The sequence below is a fragment of the Somniosus microcephalus genome, chromosome 17 (genome assembly GCF_052327205.1).
Source record: "Somniosus microcephalus isolate GS21.2 chromosome 17, FLI_Smic_1.0, whole genome shotgun sequence".
Lineage (NCBI taxonomy): Eukaryota > Metazoa > Chordata > Chondrichthyes > Squaliformes > Somniosidae > Somniosus > Somniosus microcephalus.
The window spans coordinates 61,483,661-61,503,541 of record NC_141003.1 but is presented as its reverse complement, the minus strand read 5'-3'; the positions used below and the strand labels follow the sequence as shown (position 1 = coordinate 61,503,541).

The 19,881-nt window shown below is 51.8% G+C and overlaps 1 protein-coding gene across 1 annotated transcript in view; it reads right to left on the bottom strand.

Moving 5' to 3' along the window:
• The window catches only part of LOC147105772 (uncharacterized), a 232,055-nt gene that overhangs the window by 63,053 nt on the left and 149,121 nt on the right, over positions 1–19,881 (bottom strand). Inside the window, 1 exon segment of the mRNA XM_086010942.1 lies at positions 7,801–8,121. Coding sequence (XP_085867068.1) covers positions 7,801–8,121 — 321 coding nt within the window.

The window sequence follows — 19,881 nt, the reverse complement described above, 5'->3', positions numbered from 1 at the left end:
TCAGGAGTAGGTGTTCGACAGGGTGGATCATGAATACCTCTTTGGGACTCTGTGGGCATTCGGGTTTGGGATGCATTTCGTTGCCCGGATCTGACTTCTGTATGCTGATGTGCAGTGTCTGATTAAAGTTAATGGATCTTTGACAGCACCCCTTCGCTTCAGGAGAAGAGTGCGTCAGGGATGCTCCATTTCCGGCCTGTTATATGTCATCTGCGTGGAGCCTTTCCTGCGCCTATTGTCGAAGAGGTTGATGGGAATGGTTCTGCGCGGGCTGGGCATGGAGGTCTCCTCTCAGTGTACGCTGACGACGTGCTCCTCATGGTCACGGATCCCGTTGACTTGCGGAGCATGCGTGAGTGTCAGCAGGTCTACTCTGCTCTACTCCTCCGCAAGGATCAACTGGGAGAAATGTTCTGGACTCCTGGTGGGTCAGTGGCAGGTGGAGCCCCTGCCGGAGCAGCTCAGACCTTTTGTCTGGAGCATCACTCATCTTCTCTACCTGGGAGTCTACCTGAGCCCTGCTGAGGAAGCCTGGCCGGCGAACTGGCAAGAGCTGGAGGTTAAAGTCACTACTCACCTAGGGCACTGACAGGATTGCACCAAGTGGTGTCCTCCAGGGGTCGAGCGCTGGTCATAAATCAGCTGGTGGCCGCTATGTTGTGGTACCGGTTGGTCACTTTGATCCCTCCCCCTGGGTTTGTCACCAAGATACAGAAGAAGCTCATTGACTTCTTCAGGGACAGAAGGACACATTGGGTCTCTGCCATGGCTCTGAGTCTCTCACTTAGGGAGGGCGGTCAGGTGCTGGTGTGCGTCCATACCCAGGCTGCAACTTTCCACCTTCAGTCCTTGCAGGTCGAGGATCTGTACCTGTACGACGAGGATCCTCCTAGATGGTGTGTGCTGGCGACATATTTCTTCCGCCAGCTGCACAGCCTCAATTACAACACGCAGCTCCTGTTTGTAAACCTGGGCATCAGCTGTTTGTCTTTTACCAGGAATTGATCAGGATCTGGAACAAGGTCACCTCCAGCTGGTGTTCTCCCCCGTCAGGTGTGGCGGTTATCTCTGTGAGCCGCTTCTCAGGAATCCGCACTTCCACGAGTGCGGGTTTATGTGGATGACGGAGGACAGGGCTCTGGCTGGCAAGGTAACCAGAGTCAGGGACTTACTGGATGGCGGAGGAGCAGGCTGAATGTCGCCAGAGGAGTTGGTATAGCGTGTGTCCTGGCGTGGTGTCCGGTTCGCGGCCAAAGCCATTGAGACTCAAAGTGGCACTCAGCCCTGACTCCACTAGGTGTGTCCCGCTGACCTCCGCTTGGATGGAATTTCTCATCAGCACCAGGCCCCAAAACCTCCCTGGGGAGATGGCGCCTCACAACTTGAGCCGTTACTTGGAAATCTCCTCCATGTAATTCCACTTTGTGTGGAGGGGTTTCCTGTACGGGCTGTTCCTGCACACTTTCCACTTTATTGTCTGCCGTCCGGACATGCCCTGACATACCATCTTGCCGTCCGGAGGAGGCAGGGGTCCCCAGTGGAGGGCTCTTTATGCGGAAGCCCTCCCCTTTTCAATTGGGTATTTGGTGTGGCGATTGTTGCACACAGCCATCCTGTGCAATAAATATTTGCGTAAATTCACGGACACCCAGGCCGCCTGCAATTTCTGCGGCCTGGAGGAGTCTGTGTTTCATGTATACGTGGAGTGTGAGAGGCCCCTATCTGAAGGGGCTGCTCCTCAATTTCTGGCTGCACTTCAGTGCAACGTTCCTGATCTTAGGCCACACGATGAGGAGGGGAGCAAGCAAGTTGGAGGATCTCCTCGTAGGACTGCTCCTGAGCCTGGCCAAGGTGGCCATTAACAGATCCAGGTAACGCGCAGTCGAGGGTGTCATTCAGCCCGAAAGCCCGCCTCTCTTCTGCGGCTACGTTCAGGCCCGGGTGTCCTTAGAGATGGACTACGCGGTGTCCAATGGCATACTTGAGACCTTCCGCAACCAGTCGGCACCGGAGGGACTGGAGTGCTTCATCACCCCCCCAGAACAGAATATTAATTTAGTTTCTTAAGTTTCATTTAAAATTTATTTAACTTACAATTTATTGATTGTGGCCCTTTAAGAAGAGGGCGCTTGCTACCTTTTAATTGGTGATGACACCTGTCATCAATCACAGTAATTAACATAAAAGGTAAGCTGACTAACTTATTGCTTGAGGGAGGAGTCGTGGACACATTTTAGGAATTCCATTCCCATTTCTCTATTTACTCTCATTCTGTCCCGATGGCCAAGTGGATCATTAAAAATTTCCAAGAACAATAATTTTGTTATTCCCACTCATCCCTCTAATCTTATGCATTCCTTCCATTTCCTTCCCACAATTTGGAAGTGTGCAATGCAGCCCTACTAATGTATCAAGCCCTTTGCTTTGGCTTTGAGCTGGAACCATGTTGGCTCTGTCTGTACCCTTTCCTCGTCTATACCAACCCTCGACAGTGTGTAGTCCCTCTTTTACCAATATTGCTACTCAGCCTCCTTTCTTATCTTTTCTATCCCTCCTAAATATATTCTATCCCAATATGCTTATTTTACATTCATGTCCAGTTTGCAGTCATGTTTCTGTTAGAAACATTGAATCATACAGCATAGAAGGGAGGCCATTCGGCCCATCGGGCCTGTGCCGGCTCTTTGGTACTGTTTTGCTATTAGTCCCACTCCCCTGCTCTCTGTTCCTGCACCCCCTTTATTATTGTACCATTTCGTTTATATTGCCTCTCCTCATTCTTCCTATCAAAATTAATCACTTCACACTTCTCTACCTTAAATTTCATCTGCCATGTGTCTGTCCAAATCACTAGTCTGTCCATGTCCTCCTGAAGTCTGTTAATGCTATTAAGCCTAGATCTTCCGGTACAACATAAGAACATAAGAAATAGGAGCAGGAGGAAGCCATTTGGCCCCTCGAGCCTGCTCCGCCATTCAATAAGATCATGGCTGATCTGATCTTGGCCTCAACTCCACTTTCCCGCCCGCTCCCCATAACCATTGACTCCCCTGTAGTTCAAACATCTGTCTATCTCCACCTGGAATATATTCAATGTCTCCGCCTCTACAGCTCTCTGGGGTAGAGATTCACGACCCTCTGAGAGAAGAAATTCCTCCTCATCTCTGTTTTAAATGGGTGATAACACTTCATTCAGTTCCCCCTAGTTTATTGCCCACATTCCAATACATGCGTTTGAAACATTTTTTTTACTTTTTTTAACACTACGCCTTTTCCAATGATTTTTGTATCTAAGCTTCAGTTTTTCTCCAATTTTAACTAGTGCCTTTGGTTTTATTCTCCGCCTCCATATCCCTCTTGCTAAATTGTTTTCTGCATGAATATTATCTTCATCTATTTCTCTGTCCTCCATTAGCTGATCTTACTTGGTTTTATTTTTCCAGCGCCTCCACCGTCCGAATTTAATAACTTTGTCACTTCCAGATTTCACCGTTTTCACAGGACATCAACTCCCTCCTTGTTCAGGTGTAGCCTACCCTTGTGGAATAGCTCCCAGCTGTCGCGGAATAGCTCCCAGCTGTCCCAGAACTGGTGCCAAAGCCCAAGAGTGGAATCCCTCTTCCTGACATGTCTCCTTTCGCCAGGCAGTGACTTCCCTAATCCCCCTACGCTTCCCTATTCCAGCGCATAGCTGGTGAAGTAATCCCGAGATTCCCACCTGTACAGTCCGGCTCCTAAACTCATCCTGGAGGACATCAGGCCTTTCCTTACACCGATAACTGGCCCACATGTACCCCGATAACTGGCCCTGCATGGATCCTGATAACTGACTCCACATGGACCCCAATTACTGGCCGTGCGGTTTTTTATTCATTCACGGGATGTGAGCGCCGCTGGCAAGGCCAGCATTTATTGCCCATCCCTAATTGCCCTTGAAAAGGTGGTGGTGAGCCGCCTTCTTGAACCACCGCAGTCCATGTGGTGAAGGTACTCCCACAGTGCTGTTAGGTAGGGAGTTCCAGGATTTTGACCCAGAGATGATGAAGGAACGGCAATATATTTCCAAGTCAGGATGGTGTGTGACTTGGAGGGAAACTTACAGGTGTTCCCATGCGCCTGCTGCCTTTGTCCTTCTAGGTGGTAGAGGTTGCGAGTTTGGGAGGTGCTGCCGAAGAAGCCTTGGCGAGTTGCTGCAGCACATCTTGTAGATGGTACACACTGCAGCCACGGTACGCCGGTGGTGGAGGGAGTGACTGTTTAAGGTGGTGGATGGGGTGCCGATCAAACGGCTGCTTTATCCTGGATGGCGTCGAGCTTCTTGAGTGTTGTTGGAGCTGCACTCATCCAGGCAAGTGGAGAGTATTCCATCACACTCCTGACTTGTGCCTTGTAGATGGTGGAAAGGCTTTGGGGAGTCAGGAGGTGAGTCACTCGCCACAGAATACCCAGCCTCTGGCCTGCTCTTGTAGCCACAGTATTTATGTGGATGGTCCAGTGAATTTCTGATCAATGGTGAACCCCCAGGATGTTAATGGTGGGGGATTCGGCGATGGTAATACCAAGGGGAAGTGGTCAGACCTTCTCTTCTTGGAGATGGTAATTTCCTGGCACTTGTGTGGCATGAATATTACTTGCATGAACCCCGATAACTGGCCCCACATGGATCCTGATAACTGGCCCCGCATGGATCCTGATAACTGGCCCCACATGGATCCTGATAACTGGCCCCACATGGATCCTGATAACTGGCCCCGCATAAGAACATAAGAACATAAGAAATAGGAGCAGGAGTAGGCCAATCGGCCCCTCGAGCCTGCTCCGCCATTTAATAAGATCATGGCTGATCTGATCCTAACCGCCAATCTACTATCACAGAACCATCTCCTGAATCTAACAGAATTAGACACACGAAATAGGAGCAGGATCAGGCTACACGGCCCCTGGGCCCGCTCCGCTACCCACAGGGCCATGTCCGAACCGAACCTAGACTCATGTCCAAATTCCTGCCCGCTCCCCGTAACCCTTAATTCCCTTTACTTCTAGGAAACTGTCTATTTCTGTTTTAAATTTATGTAATGATGTAGCTTCTACAGCTTTTTGGGGCAGCATATTCCATGGACCTACCACCCTCTGAGTGAAGTAGTTCCTCCTCATCTCAGTTTTGAAAGAGCAGCCCCTTATTCTAAGACTATGCCCCCTAGTTCTAGTTTCACCCATCATCGGGAACATCCTCACCGCATCCACCCGATCCAACCCCTTCACAATCTTATATGTTTCAATAAGATCGCCTCTCATTCTTCTGAACTCCAATGAGTAGAGTACCAATCTACTCAACCTCTCCTCATATGTCCATCCCCTCATCCCCGGGATTAACCGAGTGAACCTTCTTTGTACTGACTCGAGAGCAAGTATGTCTTTTCTTAAGTATGAACACCAAAACTGTATGCAGTATTCCAGGTGCGGTCTCACCAATACCTTGTACAACTGAAGCAATACCTCACTATTTTTATATTCTATCCCCCTAGCAATGAAAGCCAACATCCATTGGCCTTCTCAATCACTTGCTGCACCTGCATACTAACCTTTCGAGTTTCATGCACCAGGACCCCCAGATCCCTTTGTACTTCAGTACTTTCCAGTTTCTTGCCATTAAGATAATAACTTGCTCGACGATTTTTCCTGCCAAAGTGCATAACCTCACACTTTCCAGTATTGTATTCCATCTGCCAAATCTCTGCCCACTTACTTAGCCTGTCTATGTCCCCTTGCAGGTTTTTTCACTACTTTCCCTCCCATCTTAGTATCATCTGCAAACTTTGATATGTTACACTCGGTCCCCTCCTCCAAATCGTTAATATAGATTGTAAAGAGTTGGGGACCCAGCACCGAGCCCTGCGGAACACCACTAGTTACTGATTCTGCATGGATCCTGATAACTGGCCCCACATGGATCCTGATAACTGGCCCCACATGGATCCTGATAACTGACCCCACATGGATCCTGATAACTAACCCCACATGGATCCTGATAACTGGCCCCACATGGATCCTGATAACTGACCCCACATGGATCCTGATAACTGGCCCCACATGGATCCTGATAACTGGCCCCACATGGATCCTGATAACTGGCCCCACATGGATCCTGATAACTGGCCCCACATGGATCCTGATAACTGGCCCCACATGGATCCTGATAACTGGCCCCACATGGATCCTGATAACTGGCCGCACATGGATCCTGATAACTGGCCCCACATGGATCCTGATAACTGGCCCCACATGGATCCTGATAACTGGCCCCACATGGATCCTGATAACTGGCCCCACATGGATCCTGATAACTGACCCCACATGGATCCTGATAACTAACCCCACATGGATCCTGATAACTGGCCCCACATGGATCCTGATAACTGGCCCCACATGGATCCTGATAACTGACCCCACATGGATCCTGATAACTGGCCCCACATGGATCCTGATAACTGGCCCCACATGGATCCTGATAACTGGCCCCACATGGATCCTGATAACTGGCCCCACATGGATCCTGATAACTGGCCCCACATGGATCCTGATAACTGGCCCCACATGGATCCTGATAACTGGCCGCACATGGATCCTGATAACTGGCCCCACATGGATCCTGATAACTGGCCCCACATGGATCCTGATAACTGGCCCCACATGGATCCTGATAACTGGCCCCACATGGATCCTGATAACTGGCCCCACATGGATCCTGATAACTGGCCCCACATGGATCCTGATCTCTGGCCCCACATGGATCCTGATCACTGGCCCCACATGGATCCTGATATCCGGCCCCACATGGATCCTGATAACTGGCCCCACATGGATCCTGATAACTGGCTCCACATGGATCCCGATAACTGACCCCACATGGATCCCGATAACTGACCCCACATGGATCCTGATCACTGGCCCCACATGGATCCTTATCACTGGCCCCACATGGATCCTGATAACAGGCCCCACATGGATCCTGATCACTGGCCCCACATGGATCCTGATCACTGGCCCCACATGGATCCTGATCACTGGCTCCACATGGATCCTGATCTCTGGCCCCACATGGATCCTGATATCTGGCCCCACATGGATCCTGATAACTGGCCCCACATGGATCCCGATAACTGACCCCACATGGATCCTGATAACTGGCCCCACATGGATCCTGATCACTGGCCCCACATGGATCCTGATATCCGGCCCCACATGGATCCTGATAACTGGCCCCACATGGATCCTGATAACTGGCTCCACATGGATCCCGATAACTGACCCCACATGGATCCCGATAACTGACCCCACATGGATCCTGATCACTGGCCCCACATGGATCCTTATCACTGGCCCCACATGGATCCTGATAACAGGCCCCACATGGATCCTGATCACTGGCCCCACATGGATCCTGATCACTGGCCCCACATGGATCCTGATCACTGGCTCCACATGGATCCTGATCACTGGCCCCACATGGATCCTGATCACTGGCCCCACATGGATCCTGATCACTGGCCCCACATGGATCCTGATCACTGGCCCCACATGGATCCTGATCACTGGCCCCACATGGATCCTGATCACTGGCCCCACATGGATCCTGATCACTGGCCCCACATGGATCCTGATCACTGGCCCCACATGGATCCTGATCACTGGCTCCTACCCACACACACACCTACCCAGCATGCTGTTCCACCGAGGCCACTCCTTCGCAGTTTAATGGCCCCTCTAAGTAATCCCTCCCATCCTTCACCTGAATCGTACCCTGGAGTTGGGTGACCTCCTCTGAGTTTTTCCTCTGCTGACTGTCACTCTTCATCTGTATCTCTGCCCGCAGTGTGGTGATCTCCAGCTCGTACTCCACCGTGGTCTGCTGAAGGTGCTCCAGCTCTGCTTGGATACGACACAGCTCCTCCTGCAGCGTGGCAATCTCATTCTCCCGCTCTCCCGCTGCCTCCTCAGCCGCCTGACGCAGGTTCACAATTTCCTCCTGTGCGCAGTGGAGTTCCTCATGAGCCTCCATCAGCTCACTCTCCTTCTCCTCCTCCAAGCTGTCGATCTCCTCCTGAACAGACCGAAGCTGTGCTGAATGGAACAAAGCAAATATCCACAGGTTTCATCACTGAGTCTGCTCCTTCGGGTAAAGGAACAGAATTGAGTTTGGGCTCTCGAGCCAGCACCAAGGCAGGCACGCACAGTATAAAACTACCCCAATGCAGTCTAAGCTGATCCAGAGAGAGGGCAGGCAGCTCACCGGAGATTAGGGTGGAGACAAACTGCTGGGACAGAGTAGACAGAGCTGTTCTATGTCTCTAACCCAGTTGTTTGGTGATGGAGCTGTGCCGGGTGCAGTCAATCAGGAGAAAAAAAGAAAGAACTTGCAGTTATATATAGTCCTCAACACATCCCAAAGCTCTTCGCAGCCAATGGATTACCTTTGAAGTGTAGTCACTGTTGTTCTATAGGCAAACATGGCAGCCAAATTGCACACAGCAAGATCTCACCAACAGCACTGACATAAATGCTCAGTTAAACTGTTTATTGTGATGTTAGTTGGGTGATAAATATTGGCCAGGACACCGGGGAGAATTCCCCAGCTCTTCTTCGAATAGTGCCGTGGGATCTTTTACATTCTCTTCAATAAGTATACGGGCCTCGTTTAAATGAATGATGAGTGTCTTTTAACACCAAATGTAGTGCCCCTACTGAGTGAAATGATCGGCTGCTGCCGCTCCTCTGGGGTTCCTGAAGTGGGGGTGGCTAGTTACCTTGTTTCGCTGGGTCACCACACACCCCGTCACTACAGGTGTCACTCGACCTGTCACTACAGTGTCACTCGCCCTGTCATTACAGGTGTCACTCGACCTGTCACTGCAGGTGTCACTCGACTTGTCACTACAATTATCACTCACCCTGTTACTACAGGTGTCACTCGACCTGTCACTACAGGTGTCACTCACCCTGTCACTACAGGTGTCACTCAACTTGTCACAACAGGTGTCACTCGACCTGTCACTACAGGTGTCACTCACCCTGTCACTACAGGTGCCCCTCGCCCTATCATATACAGGTGTCACTCGAACTGTCACTACAGGTGTCACTCGCCCTGTCACTACAGGTATCACTCACCCTGTCACTACATGTGTCAGTGGGCCTGTCATTACAGGTGTCACTCGCCCTGTCACTACAGGTGTCACTCGCCCTGTCACTACAGGTGTCACTCGCCCTGTCACTACAGGTGTTACTTGCCCTGTCACTACAGGTGTCACTTGCCTTGACACCACAGGTGTCACTCGACCTGTCACTACAGGTGTCACTCGACCTGTCACTATAGGTGTCACCCGACCTGTCACTATAGGTGTCACTCACTCCATCACTACAGGTGTCACTCGACCTGTCACTACAGGTGTTACTTGCCCTGTCACTACAGGTGTCACTTGCCTTGACACCACAGGTGTCACTCGACCTGTCACTACAGGTGTCACTCGATCTGTCACTACAGGTGTCACTCACCCTGTCACTACAGGTGTCACTGGACCTGTCACTACAGGTGTCACTGGACCTGTCACTACAGGTGTCACTCGCCATACCACTATTGGTGTCACTCGACCTGTCATTACAGGTGATACTCGCCCTGTCACCACAGGTGTCACTCGACCTGTCACTATAGGTGTCACTCGACTTGTCACTATCGGTGTCACTCGACCTGTCACTCGCTGCATCACTACAGGTGTCACTCACCTGGTCACTATAGGTGTCACTCGACCTATCACTACAGGTGTCACTCGATCTGTCACTACAGGTGTCACTCACCCTGTCACTACAGGTGTCACTCGACCTGTCAATACAGGTGTCACGCACCTGGTCACTACAGGTGTCACTTGACCTGTCACTATAGGTGTCACTCGACCTGTCACTAGCTCCATCACTAAAGGTGTCACTCACCTGGTCACTACAGGTGTCACTTGACCTGTCACTACAGGTGTCACTCGCCCTGTCACTACAGGTGTCACTCACCCTGTCACTACAGGTGTCACTCGCCCAGTCAACACAGTGTCACTCACCATGTTACTGCAGGTGACACTTGCCCTGTCACTTTAAGTGTCACGCGCCCTGTCGCTACAGATGTCACTCGCCCTGCCCTTGCATGTGTCAATCACCCTGTCACTGAAGGTGTCACTCGATCTGTCACTACAGGTGTCACTCGACCTGTCACGACAGGTGTCACTCGCCCTGTAACTGCAGGTGTCACTCGCCCTGTCACTGCAGGTGTCACTCGCCCTGCCATTACATGTGTCACTCGCCCTGTCACTACAGGTGTCACTCGCCCTGTCATGACAGGTGTCATCGATCTGTCACTATAGGTGTCACTCGACCTGTCACTACAGGTGTCACTCGCCCTGTCACTACAGGTGCCCCTCGCCCCATCATATATAGGTGTCACTCGACCTGTCACTACAGGTGTCACTCGCCCTGTCACTACAGGTGTCACTCGCCCTGTCACTACATGTGTCAGTGGGCCTGTCATTACAGGTGTCACTCGCCCTGTCACTACAGGTGTCACTCGCCCCGTCACTACAGGTGCCCCTCGCCCTATCATATACAGGTGTCACTCGACCTGTCACTACAGGTGTCACTCGCCCTGTCATTACAGGTGTCACTCGCCCTGTCACTACAGGTGTCACTCGACCTGTCGCTACAGGTGTGACTCGCCCTGCCACTACAGGTGTCACTCGACCTGTCGCTACAGGTGTCACTCGACCTGTCATTACAGGTGTTACTTGCCCTATCACTAAAGGTGTCACTCGCCCTGACACCACAGGTGTCACTCGACCTGTCACTACAGGTGTCAATCGACCTGTCACTATAGGTGTCACTCGACCTGTCACTATAGGTGTCACTCACCCTGTCACTACAGGTGTCACTCACCTGGTCACTATAGGTGTCAATCGACCTATCAGTACAGGTGTCACTCGATCTGTCACTACAGGTGTCACTCACCCTGTCACTACAGGCGTCACTCGACCTGTCAATACAGGTGTCACTCACCTGGTCACTATAGGTGTCACTCGACCTGTCAGTACAGGTGTCACTCGATCTGTCACTACAGGTGTCACTTGACCTGTCACTATAGGTGTCACTCGACCTGTCACTATAGGTGTCACTCGCTCCATCACTACAAGTGTCACTCACCTGGTCACTACAAGTGTCACTCGACCTATCACTACAGGTGTCACTCGATCTCTCACGACAGGTGTCACGCACCCTGTCACTACAGGTGTCACTCGACCTGTCAATAGAGGTGTCACTTGACCTGTCACTACAGGTGTTACTTGCCCTGTCACTACAGGTGTCACTTGCCTTGACACCACAGGTGTCACTCGACCTGTCACTATAGGTGTCACTCGCTCCATCACTACAGGTGTAACTCACCTGGTCACTATAGCTGTCACTTGACCTGTCACTATAGGTGTCACTCGCTCCATTACTACAGGTGTCACTCACCTAGTCACTATAGGAGGCACTCGACCTATCACTACAGATGTCACTTGATCTGTCACTACAGGTGTCACTCACCCTGTCACTACAGGTGTCACTCGACCTGTCACTACAGGTGTTACTCGACCTGTCAATACAGGTGTCACTCACCTGGTCACTACAGGTGTCACTCGACCTGTCACTATAGGTGTCACTCGACCTGTCACTATAGGTGTCACTCGCTCCATTACTACAGGTGTCACTCACCTAGTCACTATAGGAGGCACTCGACCTATCACTACAGATGTCACTCGATCTGTCACTACAGGTGTCACTCACCCTGTCACTACAGGTGTCACTCGACCTGTCAATACAGGTGTCACTCACCTGGTCACTACAGGTGTCACTCGACCTGTCACTATAGGTGTCACTCGACCTGTCACTATAGGTGTCACTCGCTCCATTACTACAGGTGTCACTCACCTAGTCACTATAGGAGGCACTCGACCTATCACTACAGATGTCACTCGATCTGTCACTACAGGTGTCACTCACCCTGTCACTACAGGTGTCACTCGACCTGTCAATACAGGTGTCACTCACCTGGTCACTACAGGTGTCACTCGACCTGTCATTACAGGTGTTACTTGCCCTGTCACTACAGGTGTCACTCACCCTGACACCACAGGTGTCACTCGACCTGTCACTACAGGTGTCACTCGCTGCATCACTACAGGTGTCACTCACCTGGTCACTATAGGTGTCACTCGACCTATCAGTACAGGTGTCACTCACCTGGTCACTATAGGAGGCACTCGACCTATCACTACAGATGTCACTCGATCTGTCACTACAGGTGTCACTCACCCTGTCACTACAGGTGTCACTCGACCTGTCAATACAGGTGTCACTCACCTGGTCACTACAGGTGTCACTCGACCTGTCATTACAGGTGTTACTTGCCCTGTCACTACAGGTGTCACTCACCCTGACACCACAGGTGTCACTCGACCTGTCACTACAGGTGTCACTCGCTGCATCACTACAGGTGTCACTCACCTGGTCACTATAGGTGTCACTCGACCTATCAGTACAGGTGTCACTCACCTGGTCACTATAGGTGTCACTCGACCTATCACTACAGGTGTCACTCGACCTGTCACTATAGGTGTCACTCGCTCCATCACTACAGGTGTCACTCACCTGGTCACTATAGGTGTCACTCGACCTATCACTACAGGTGTCACTCGATCTGTCATGACAGGTGTCACTCACCCTGTCACTACAGGTGTCACTCAACCTGTCAATACAAGTGTCACTCACCTGGTCACTACAGGTGTCACTTGACCTGTCACTACAGGTGTCACTCGCCCAGTCAACACAGTGTCACTCACCATGTTACTGCAGGTGTCACTCGCCCTGCCATTGCATGTGTCAATCACCCTGTCACTGAAGGTGTCACTCGATCTGTCACTACAGGTGTCACTCAACCTGTCACTACAGGGGTCACTCGCCCTGTCACTGCAGGTGTCACTCGCCCTGCCATTACATGTTTCACTCGCCCTGTCACTACAGGTGTCACTCGCACTGTCATGACAGGTGTCACTCGATCCGTCACTATAGTTGTCACTCGACCTGTCACTACAGGTGTCACTCGACTTGTCACTACAGGAGTCACTCGCACTGTCACTACAGGTGCCCCTCGCCCTATCATATATAGGTGTCTCTCGACCTGTCACTACAAGTGTCACTCGCCCTGTCACTACAGGTGTCACTCGCCCTGTCACTACATGTGTCAGTGGGCCTGTCATTACAGGTGTCACTCGCCCTGTCACTACAGGTGTCACTCGCCCCGTCACTGCAGGTGCTCCTCGCCCTATCATATACAGGTGTCACTCGACCTGTCACTACAGGTGTCACTCGCCCTGTCATTACAGGTGTCACTCGCCCTGTCACTACAGGTGTCACTCGACCTGTCACTACAGGTGTGACTTGCCCTGCCACTACAGGTGTCACTCGACCTGTCACTACAGGTGTCACTGGACCTGTCATTACAGGTATCACTCGCCCTACCACTATTGGTGTCACTCGACCTGTCATTACAGGTGTTACTTGCCCTGTCACTACAGGTGTCACTCGACCTGTCACTACAGGTGTCACTCGACCTGTCACTATAGGTGTCACTCGACCTGTCACTATAGGTGTCACTCACCCTGTCACTACAGGTGTCACTCACCTGGTCACTATAGGTGTCACTCGACCTATCAGTACAGGTGTCACTCGATCTGTCACTACAGGTGTCACTCACCCTGTCACTACAGGTGTCACTCAACCTGTTAATACAGGTGTCACTCACCTGGTCACTATAGGTGTCACTCGACCTGTCACTACAGGTGTCACTCGACCTGTCACTACAGGTGTCACTCGACCTGTCACTATAGGTGTCACTCGACCTGTCACTATAGGTGTCACTCGACCTGTCACTATAGGTGTCACTCACCCTGTCACTACAGGTGTCACTCACCTGGTCACTATAGGTGTCACTCGACTGGTCACTATAGGTGTCACTCGACCTATCAGTACAGGTGTCACTCGATCTGTCACTACAGGTGTCACTCGACCTGTCAATACAGGTGTCGCTCACCTGGTCACTATAGGTGTCACTCGACCTATCAGTACAGGTGTCACTCGATCTGTCACTACAGGTGTCACTTGACCTATCACGATAGGTGTCACTCGCTCCATTACTACAGGTGTCACTCACCTGGTCACTATAGGTGTCAGTCGAACTATCACTACAGGTGTCACTCGATCTCTCACGACAGGTGTCACGCACCCTGTCACTACAGGTGTCACTTGACCTGTCAATACAGGTGTCACTTGACCTGTCAATACAGGTGTCACTCACCCTGTCACTACAGTTGTCACACGCCCTGTCACTACAGGTGTCACTCACCCTGTCACTACAGGTGTCACTCGCCCAGTCAACACAGTGTCACTCACCATGTTACTGCAGGTGACACTCGCCCTGTCACTACAGGTGTCACTCGCCCTGTCACTACAGGTGTCACTCGCCCCGTCACTGCAGGTGCTCCTCGCCCTATCATATACAGGTGTCACTCGACCTGTCACTACAGGTGTCACTCGCCCTGTCATTACAGGTGTCACTCGCCCTGTCACTACAGGTGTCACTCGACCTGTCACTACAGGTGTCACTCGACCTGTCACTACAGGTGTGACTTGCCCTGCCACTACAGGTGTCACTCGACCTGTCGCTACAGGTGTCACTGGACCTGTCACTACAGGTATCACTCGCCCTACCACTATTGGTGTCACTCGACCTGTCACTATAGGTGTCACTCGACCTGTCACTATAGGTGTCACTCGACCTGTCACTATAGGTGTCACTCGACCTGTCACTATAGGTGTCACTCACCCTGTCACTACAGGTGTCACTCACCTGGTCACTATAGGTGTCACTCGACCTATCAGTACAGGTGTCACTCGATCTGTCACTACAGGTGTCACTCACCCTGTCACTACAGGTGTCACTCGACCTGTCAATACAGGTGTCGCTCACCTGGTCACTATAGGTGTCACTCGACCTATCAGTACAGGTGTCACTCGATCTGTCACTACAGGTGTCACTTGACCTATCACTATAGGTGTCACTCGCTCCATTACTACAGGTGTCACTCACCTGGTCACTATAGGTGTCACTTGACCTGTCAATACAGGTATCACTTGACCTGTCAATACAGGTGTCACTCACCCTGTCACTACAGGTGTCACTCACCCTGGCACTACAGGTGTCACTCGCCCAGTCAACACAGTGTCACTCACCATGTTACTGCAGGTGACACTCGCCCTGTCACTACAGGTGTCACTCGCCCTGCCATTGCATGTGTCAATCACCCTGTCACTGAAGGTGTCACTCGACCTGTCACTACAGGTGTCACTCGACCTGTCACTGCAGGTGTCACTCGCCCTGTCACTGCAGGTGTCACTCGCCCTATCACATGCAGGTGTCACTGGACCTGTCACTACAGGTGTCACTCGCCCAGTCACTACAGGTGTAACGCGCCCTGTCATTACAGGTGTCACTCGCCCTGTCACTACAGGTGTCACTCGATTTGTCACTACAGGTGTCACTCGCCCTGCCACTACAGGTGTCACTCGGCCTGTCACTACAAGTGTCACTCGATCTGTCACTACAGATGTCACTCGACGTGTCACTACAGGTGTCACTCGCCCTGTCATTACAGGTGTCACTCGACCTGTCACTACAGGTGTCAGTCGCCATGTCATTGTAGGTGTCACTCACCCTGTCACTACATGTGTCCCTTGCCCTGTCACTACAGGTGGCAGTCGACCTGTCAATACAGGTGTCACTCACCCTGCCACTACAGGTGTCACTTGACCTGTTACTACAGGTGTCAACCACCCTGTCACTACAGGTGTCACTCACGCTGTCACTACAGGTGTCACTCGACTTGTTACTACAGGTGTCACTTGCCATGTCACTACAGGTGTCTCTTGACTTGTCACTACAGGTGTCACTCGCCCTGTCATGACAGGTGTCACTCAATCTGTCACTCGACCTGTCACTACAGGTGTCACTCGACTTGTCACTACAGGTATCACTCACCCCATCACTACAGGTGCCCCTCACCCTATCATATACAGGTGTCACTCGAACTGTCGCTACAGGTGTCACTCCGCCTGTCACTACAGGTGTCACTCACCCTGTCACTACATGTGTCAGTGGGCCTGTCATTACAGGTGTCACTCGCCCTGTCACTACAGGTGTCACTCGCCCTGTCACTACAGGTGTTACTTGCCCTGTCACTACAGGTGTCACTTGCCTTGACACCACAGGTGTCACTCGACCTGTCACTACAGGTGTCACTCGACCTGTCACTACAGGTGTCACTCGACCTGTCACTATAGGTGTCACTCGACCTATCAGTACAGGTGTCACTCGATCTGTCACTACAGGTGTCACTTGACCTGTCACTATAGGTGTCACTCGAACTATCACTACAGGTGTCACTCGATCTCTCACGACAGGTGTCACGCACCCTGTCACTACAGGTGTCACTCGACCTGTCAATACAGGTGTCACTTGACCTGTCACTACCGGTGTCACTCACCCTGTCACTACAGTTGTCACACGCCCTGTCACTACAGGTGTCACTCACCCTGTCACTACAGGTGTCACTCGCCCAGTCAACACAGTGTCACTCACCATGTTACTGCAGGTGACACTCGCCCTGTCACTACAGGTGTCACTCGTCCTGTCGCTACAGGTGTCACTCGCCCTGCCATTGCATGTGTCAATCACCCTGTCACTGAAGGTGTCACTCGATCTGTCACTACAGGTGTCACTCGACCTGTCACTGCAGGTGTCACTCGCCCTGTCACTGCAGGTGTCACTCGCCCTGTCACTGCAGGAGTCACTCGACTTGTCACTACAGGTGTCACTCGCCCAGTCACTACAGGTGTAACGCGCCCTGTCATTACAGGTGTCACACGCCCTGTCACTACAGGTGTCACTCGATTTGTCACTACAGGTGTCACTCGCCCTGCCACTACAGGTGTCACTCGGCCTGTCACTACAAGTGTCACTCGATCTGTCACTACAGATGTCACTCGACGTGTCACTACAGGTGTCACTCGCCCTGTCATTACAGGTGTCACTCACCCTGTCACTACAGGTGCCACTCGACCTGTCACTACAGGTGTCACTCGACCTGTCACTACAGGTGTCACTCGACCTGTCACTACAGGTGTCACTCGACCTGTCACTACAGGTGTCACTCGACATGTCATTGTAGGTGTCACTCACCCTGTCACTACATGTGTCACTTGCCCTGTCACTACAGGTGGCAGTCGACCTGTCAATACAGGTGTCACTCACCCTGCCACTACAGGTGTCACTTGACCTGTTACTACAGGTGTCACCCACCCTGTCACTACAGGTGTCACTCACGCTGTCACTACAGGTTTCACTCGACTTGTTACTACAGGTGTCACTTGCCATGTCACTACAGGTGTCTCTCGACCTGTCACTACAGGTGTCACTCAATCTGTCACTACAGGTGTCACTGGACTTGTCACTACAGGTATCACTCACCCCATCACTACAGGTGCCCCTCGCCCTATCATATACAGGTGTCACTCGAACTGTCACTACAGGTGTCACTCGCCCTGTCACTACAGGTGTCACTCACCCTGTCGCTACATGTATCAGTGGGCCTGTCATTAAAGGTGTCACTCGCCCTGTCACTACAGGTGTCACTCGCCCTGTCACTACAGGTGTCACTCGCCCGGTCACTACAGGTGTCACTTGACTTGTCACTACAGGTGTCTCTCGACCTGTCACTACAGGTGTCACTCGCCCTGTCATGACAGGTGTTACTTGCCCAGTCACTACAGGTGTCACTTGCCTTGACACCACAGGTGTCACTCGCCCTGTCACTACAGGTGTCACTCGCCCTGTCACTACAGGTGTCACTCGCCCGGTCACTACAGGTGTCACTTGACTTGTCACTACAGGTGTCTCTCGACCTGTCACTACAGGTGTCACTCGACCTGTCAGTACAGGTGTCACTCGACCTGTCACTATAGGTGTCACTCGCTCCGTCACTACAGGTGTCACTCACCTGGTCACTATAGGAGGCACTCGACCTATCACTACAGATGTCACTCGATCTGTCACTACAGGTGTCACTCACCCTGTCACTACAGGTGTCACTCACCCTGTCACTACAGGTGCCACTCACCTGGTCACTACAGGTGTCACTTGACCTGTCACTACAGGTGTCACTCACCCTACCACTATTGGTGTCACTCGACCTGTCATTACAGGTATTACTTGCCCTGTCACGACAGGTGTCACTCGCCCTGACACCACAGGTGTCACTCGACCTGTCACTATAGGTGTCACTCGACTTGTCACTATAGGTGTCACTCGCTGCATCACTACAGGTGTCACTCACCTGGTCACTATAGGTGTCACTCGACCTGTCACTCGCTGCATCACCACAGGTGTCACTCACCTGGTCACTATAGGTGTCACTCGACCTGTCACTATAGGTGTCACTCGCTGCATCACTACAGGTGTCACTCACCTGGTCACTAAAGGTGTCACTCGACCTATCACTACAGGTGTCACTCGATCTGTCACTACAGGTGTCACTCACCCTGTCACTACAGGTGTCACTCACCCTGTCACTACAGGTGTCACTCGACCTGTCAATACAGGTGTCACGCACCTAGTCACTACAGGTGTCACTTGACCTGTCACTATAGGTGTCACTCGACCTGTCACTATAGGTGTCACTTGCTCCATCACCACAGGTGTCACTCAGCTGGTCACTACAGGTGTCACTTGACCGGTCACTACAGGCGTCACTCGCCCTGTCACTACAGGTGTCACTCACCCTGTCACTACAGGTGTCACTCGCCCAGTCAACACAGTGTCACTCACCATGTTACTGCAGGTGACACTTGCCCTGTCACTTTGAGTGTCACGCGCCCTGTCGATACAGGTGTCACTCGCCCTGCCATTGCATGTGTCAATCACCCTGTCACTGAAGGTGTCACTCGATCCGTCACTACAGGTGTCACTCGACCTGTCATTAGAGGTGTCACTCGCCCTGTAACTGCAGGTGTCACTCGCCCTGTCACTGCAGGTGTCACTCGCCCTGTCGCTACAGGTGTCACTCGCCCAGTCACTACAGGTGTAACTCGCCCTGTCATTACAGGTGTCACTCACCCTGTCACTACAGGTGTCACTCGACTTGTCACTACAGGTGTCACTCGACTAGTCACTACAGGTATCACTCACCCCGTCACTACAGGTGCCCCTCGCCCTATCATATACAGGTGTCACTCGCCCTGTCAGTACAGGTGTCACTCACCCGGTCACTACAGGTGTCACTGGACCTGTCACTACAGGTGTCACTCGCCCAGTCACTACAGGTGTAACTCGCCCTGTCATTACAGGTGTCACTCACCCTGTCACTACAGGTGTCACTCGACTTGTTACTACAGGTGTCACTTGCCATGTCACTACAGGTGTCTCTCGACCTGTCACTACAGGTGTCACTCGCCCTGTCATGACAGGTGTCACTCGACTTGTCACTACAGGTATCACTCGCCCCATCACTACAGGAGCCCCTCGTCCTATCATATACAGGTGTCACTTGAACTGTCACTACAGGTGTCACTCAACCTGTCATTACAGGTGTCACTTGACCTGTCACTATAGGTGTCACTCGACCTGTCACTATATGTGTCACTCGCTCCATCACTACAGGTGTCACTCACCTGGTCACTATAGGTTTCACTCGACCTATCACT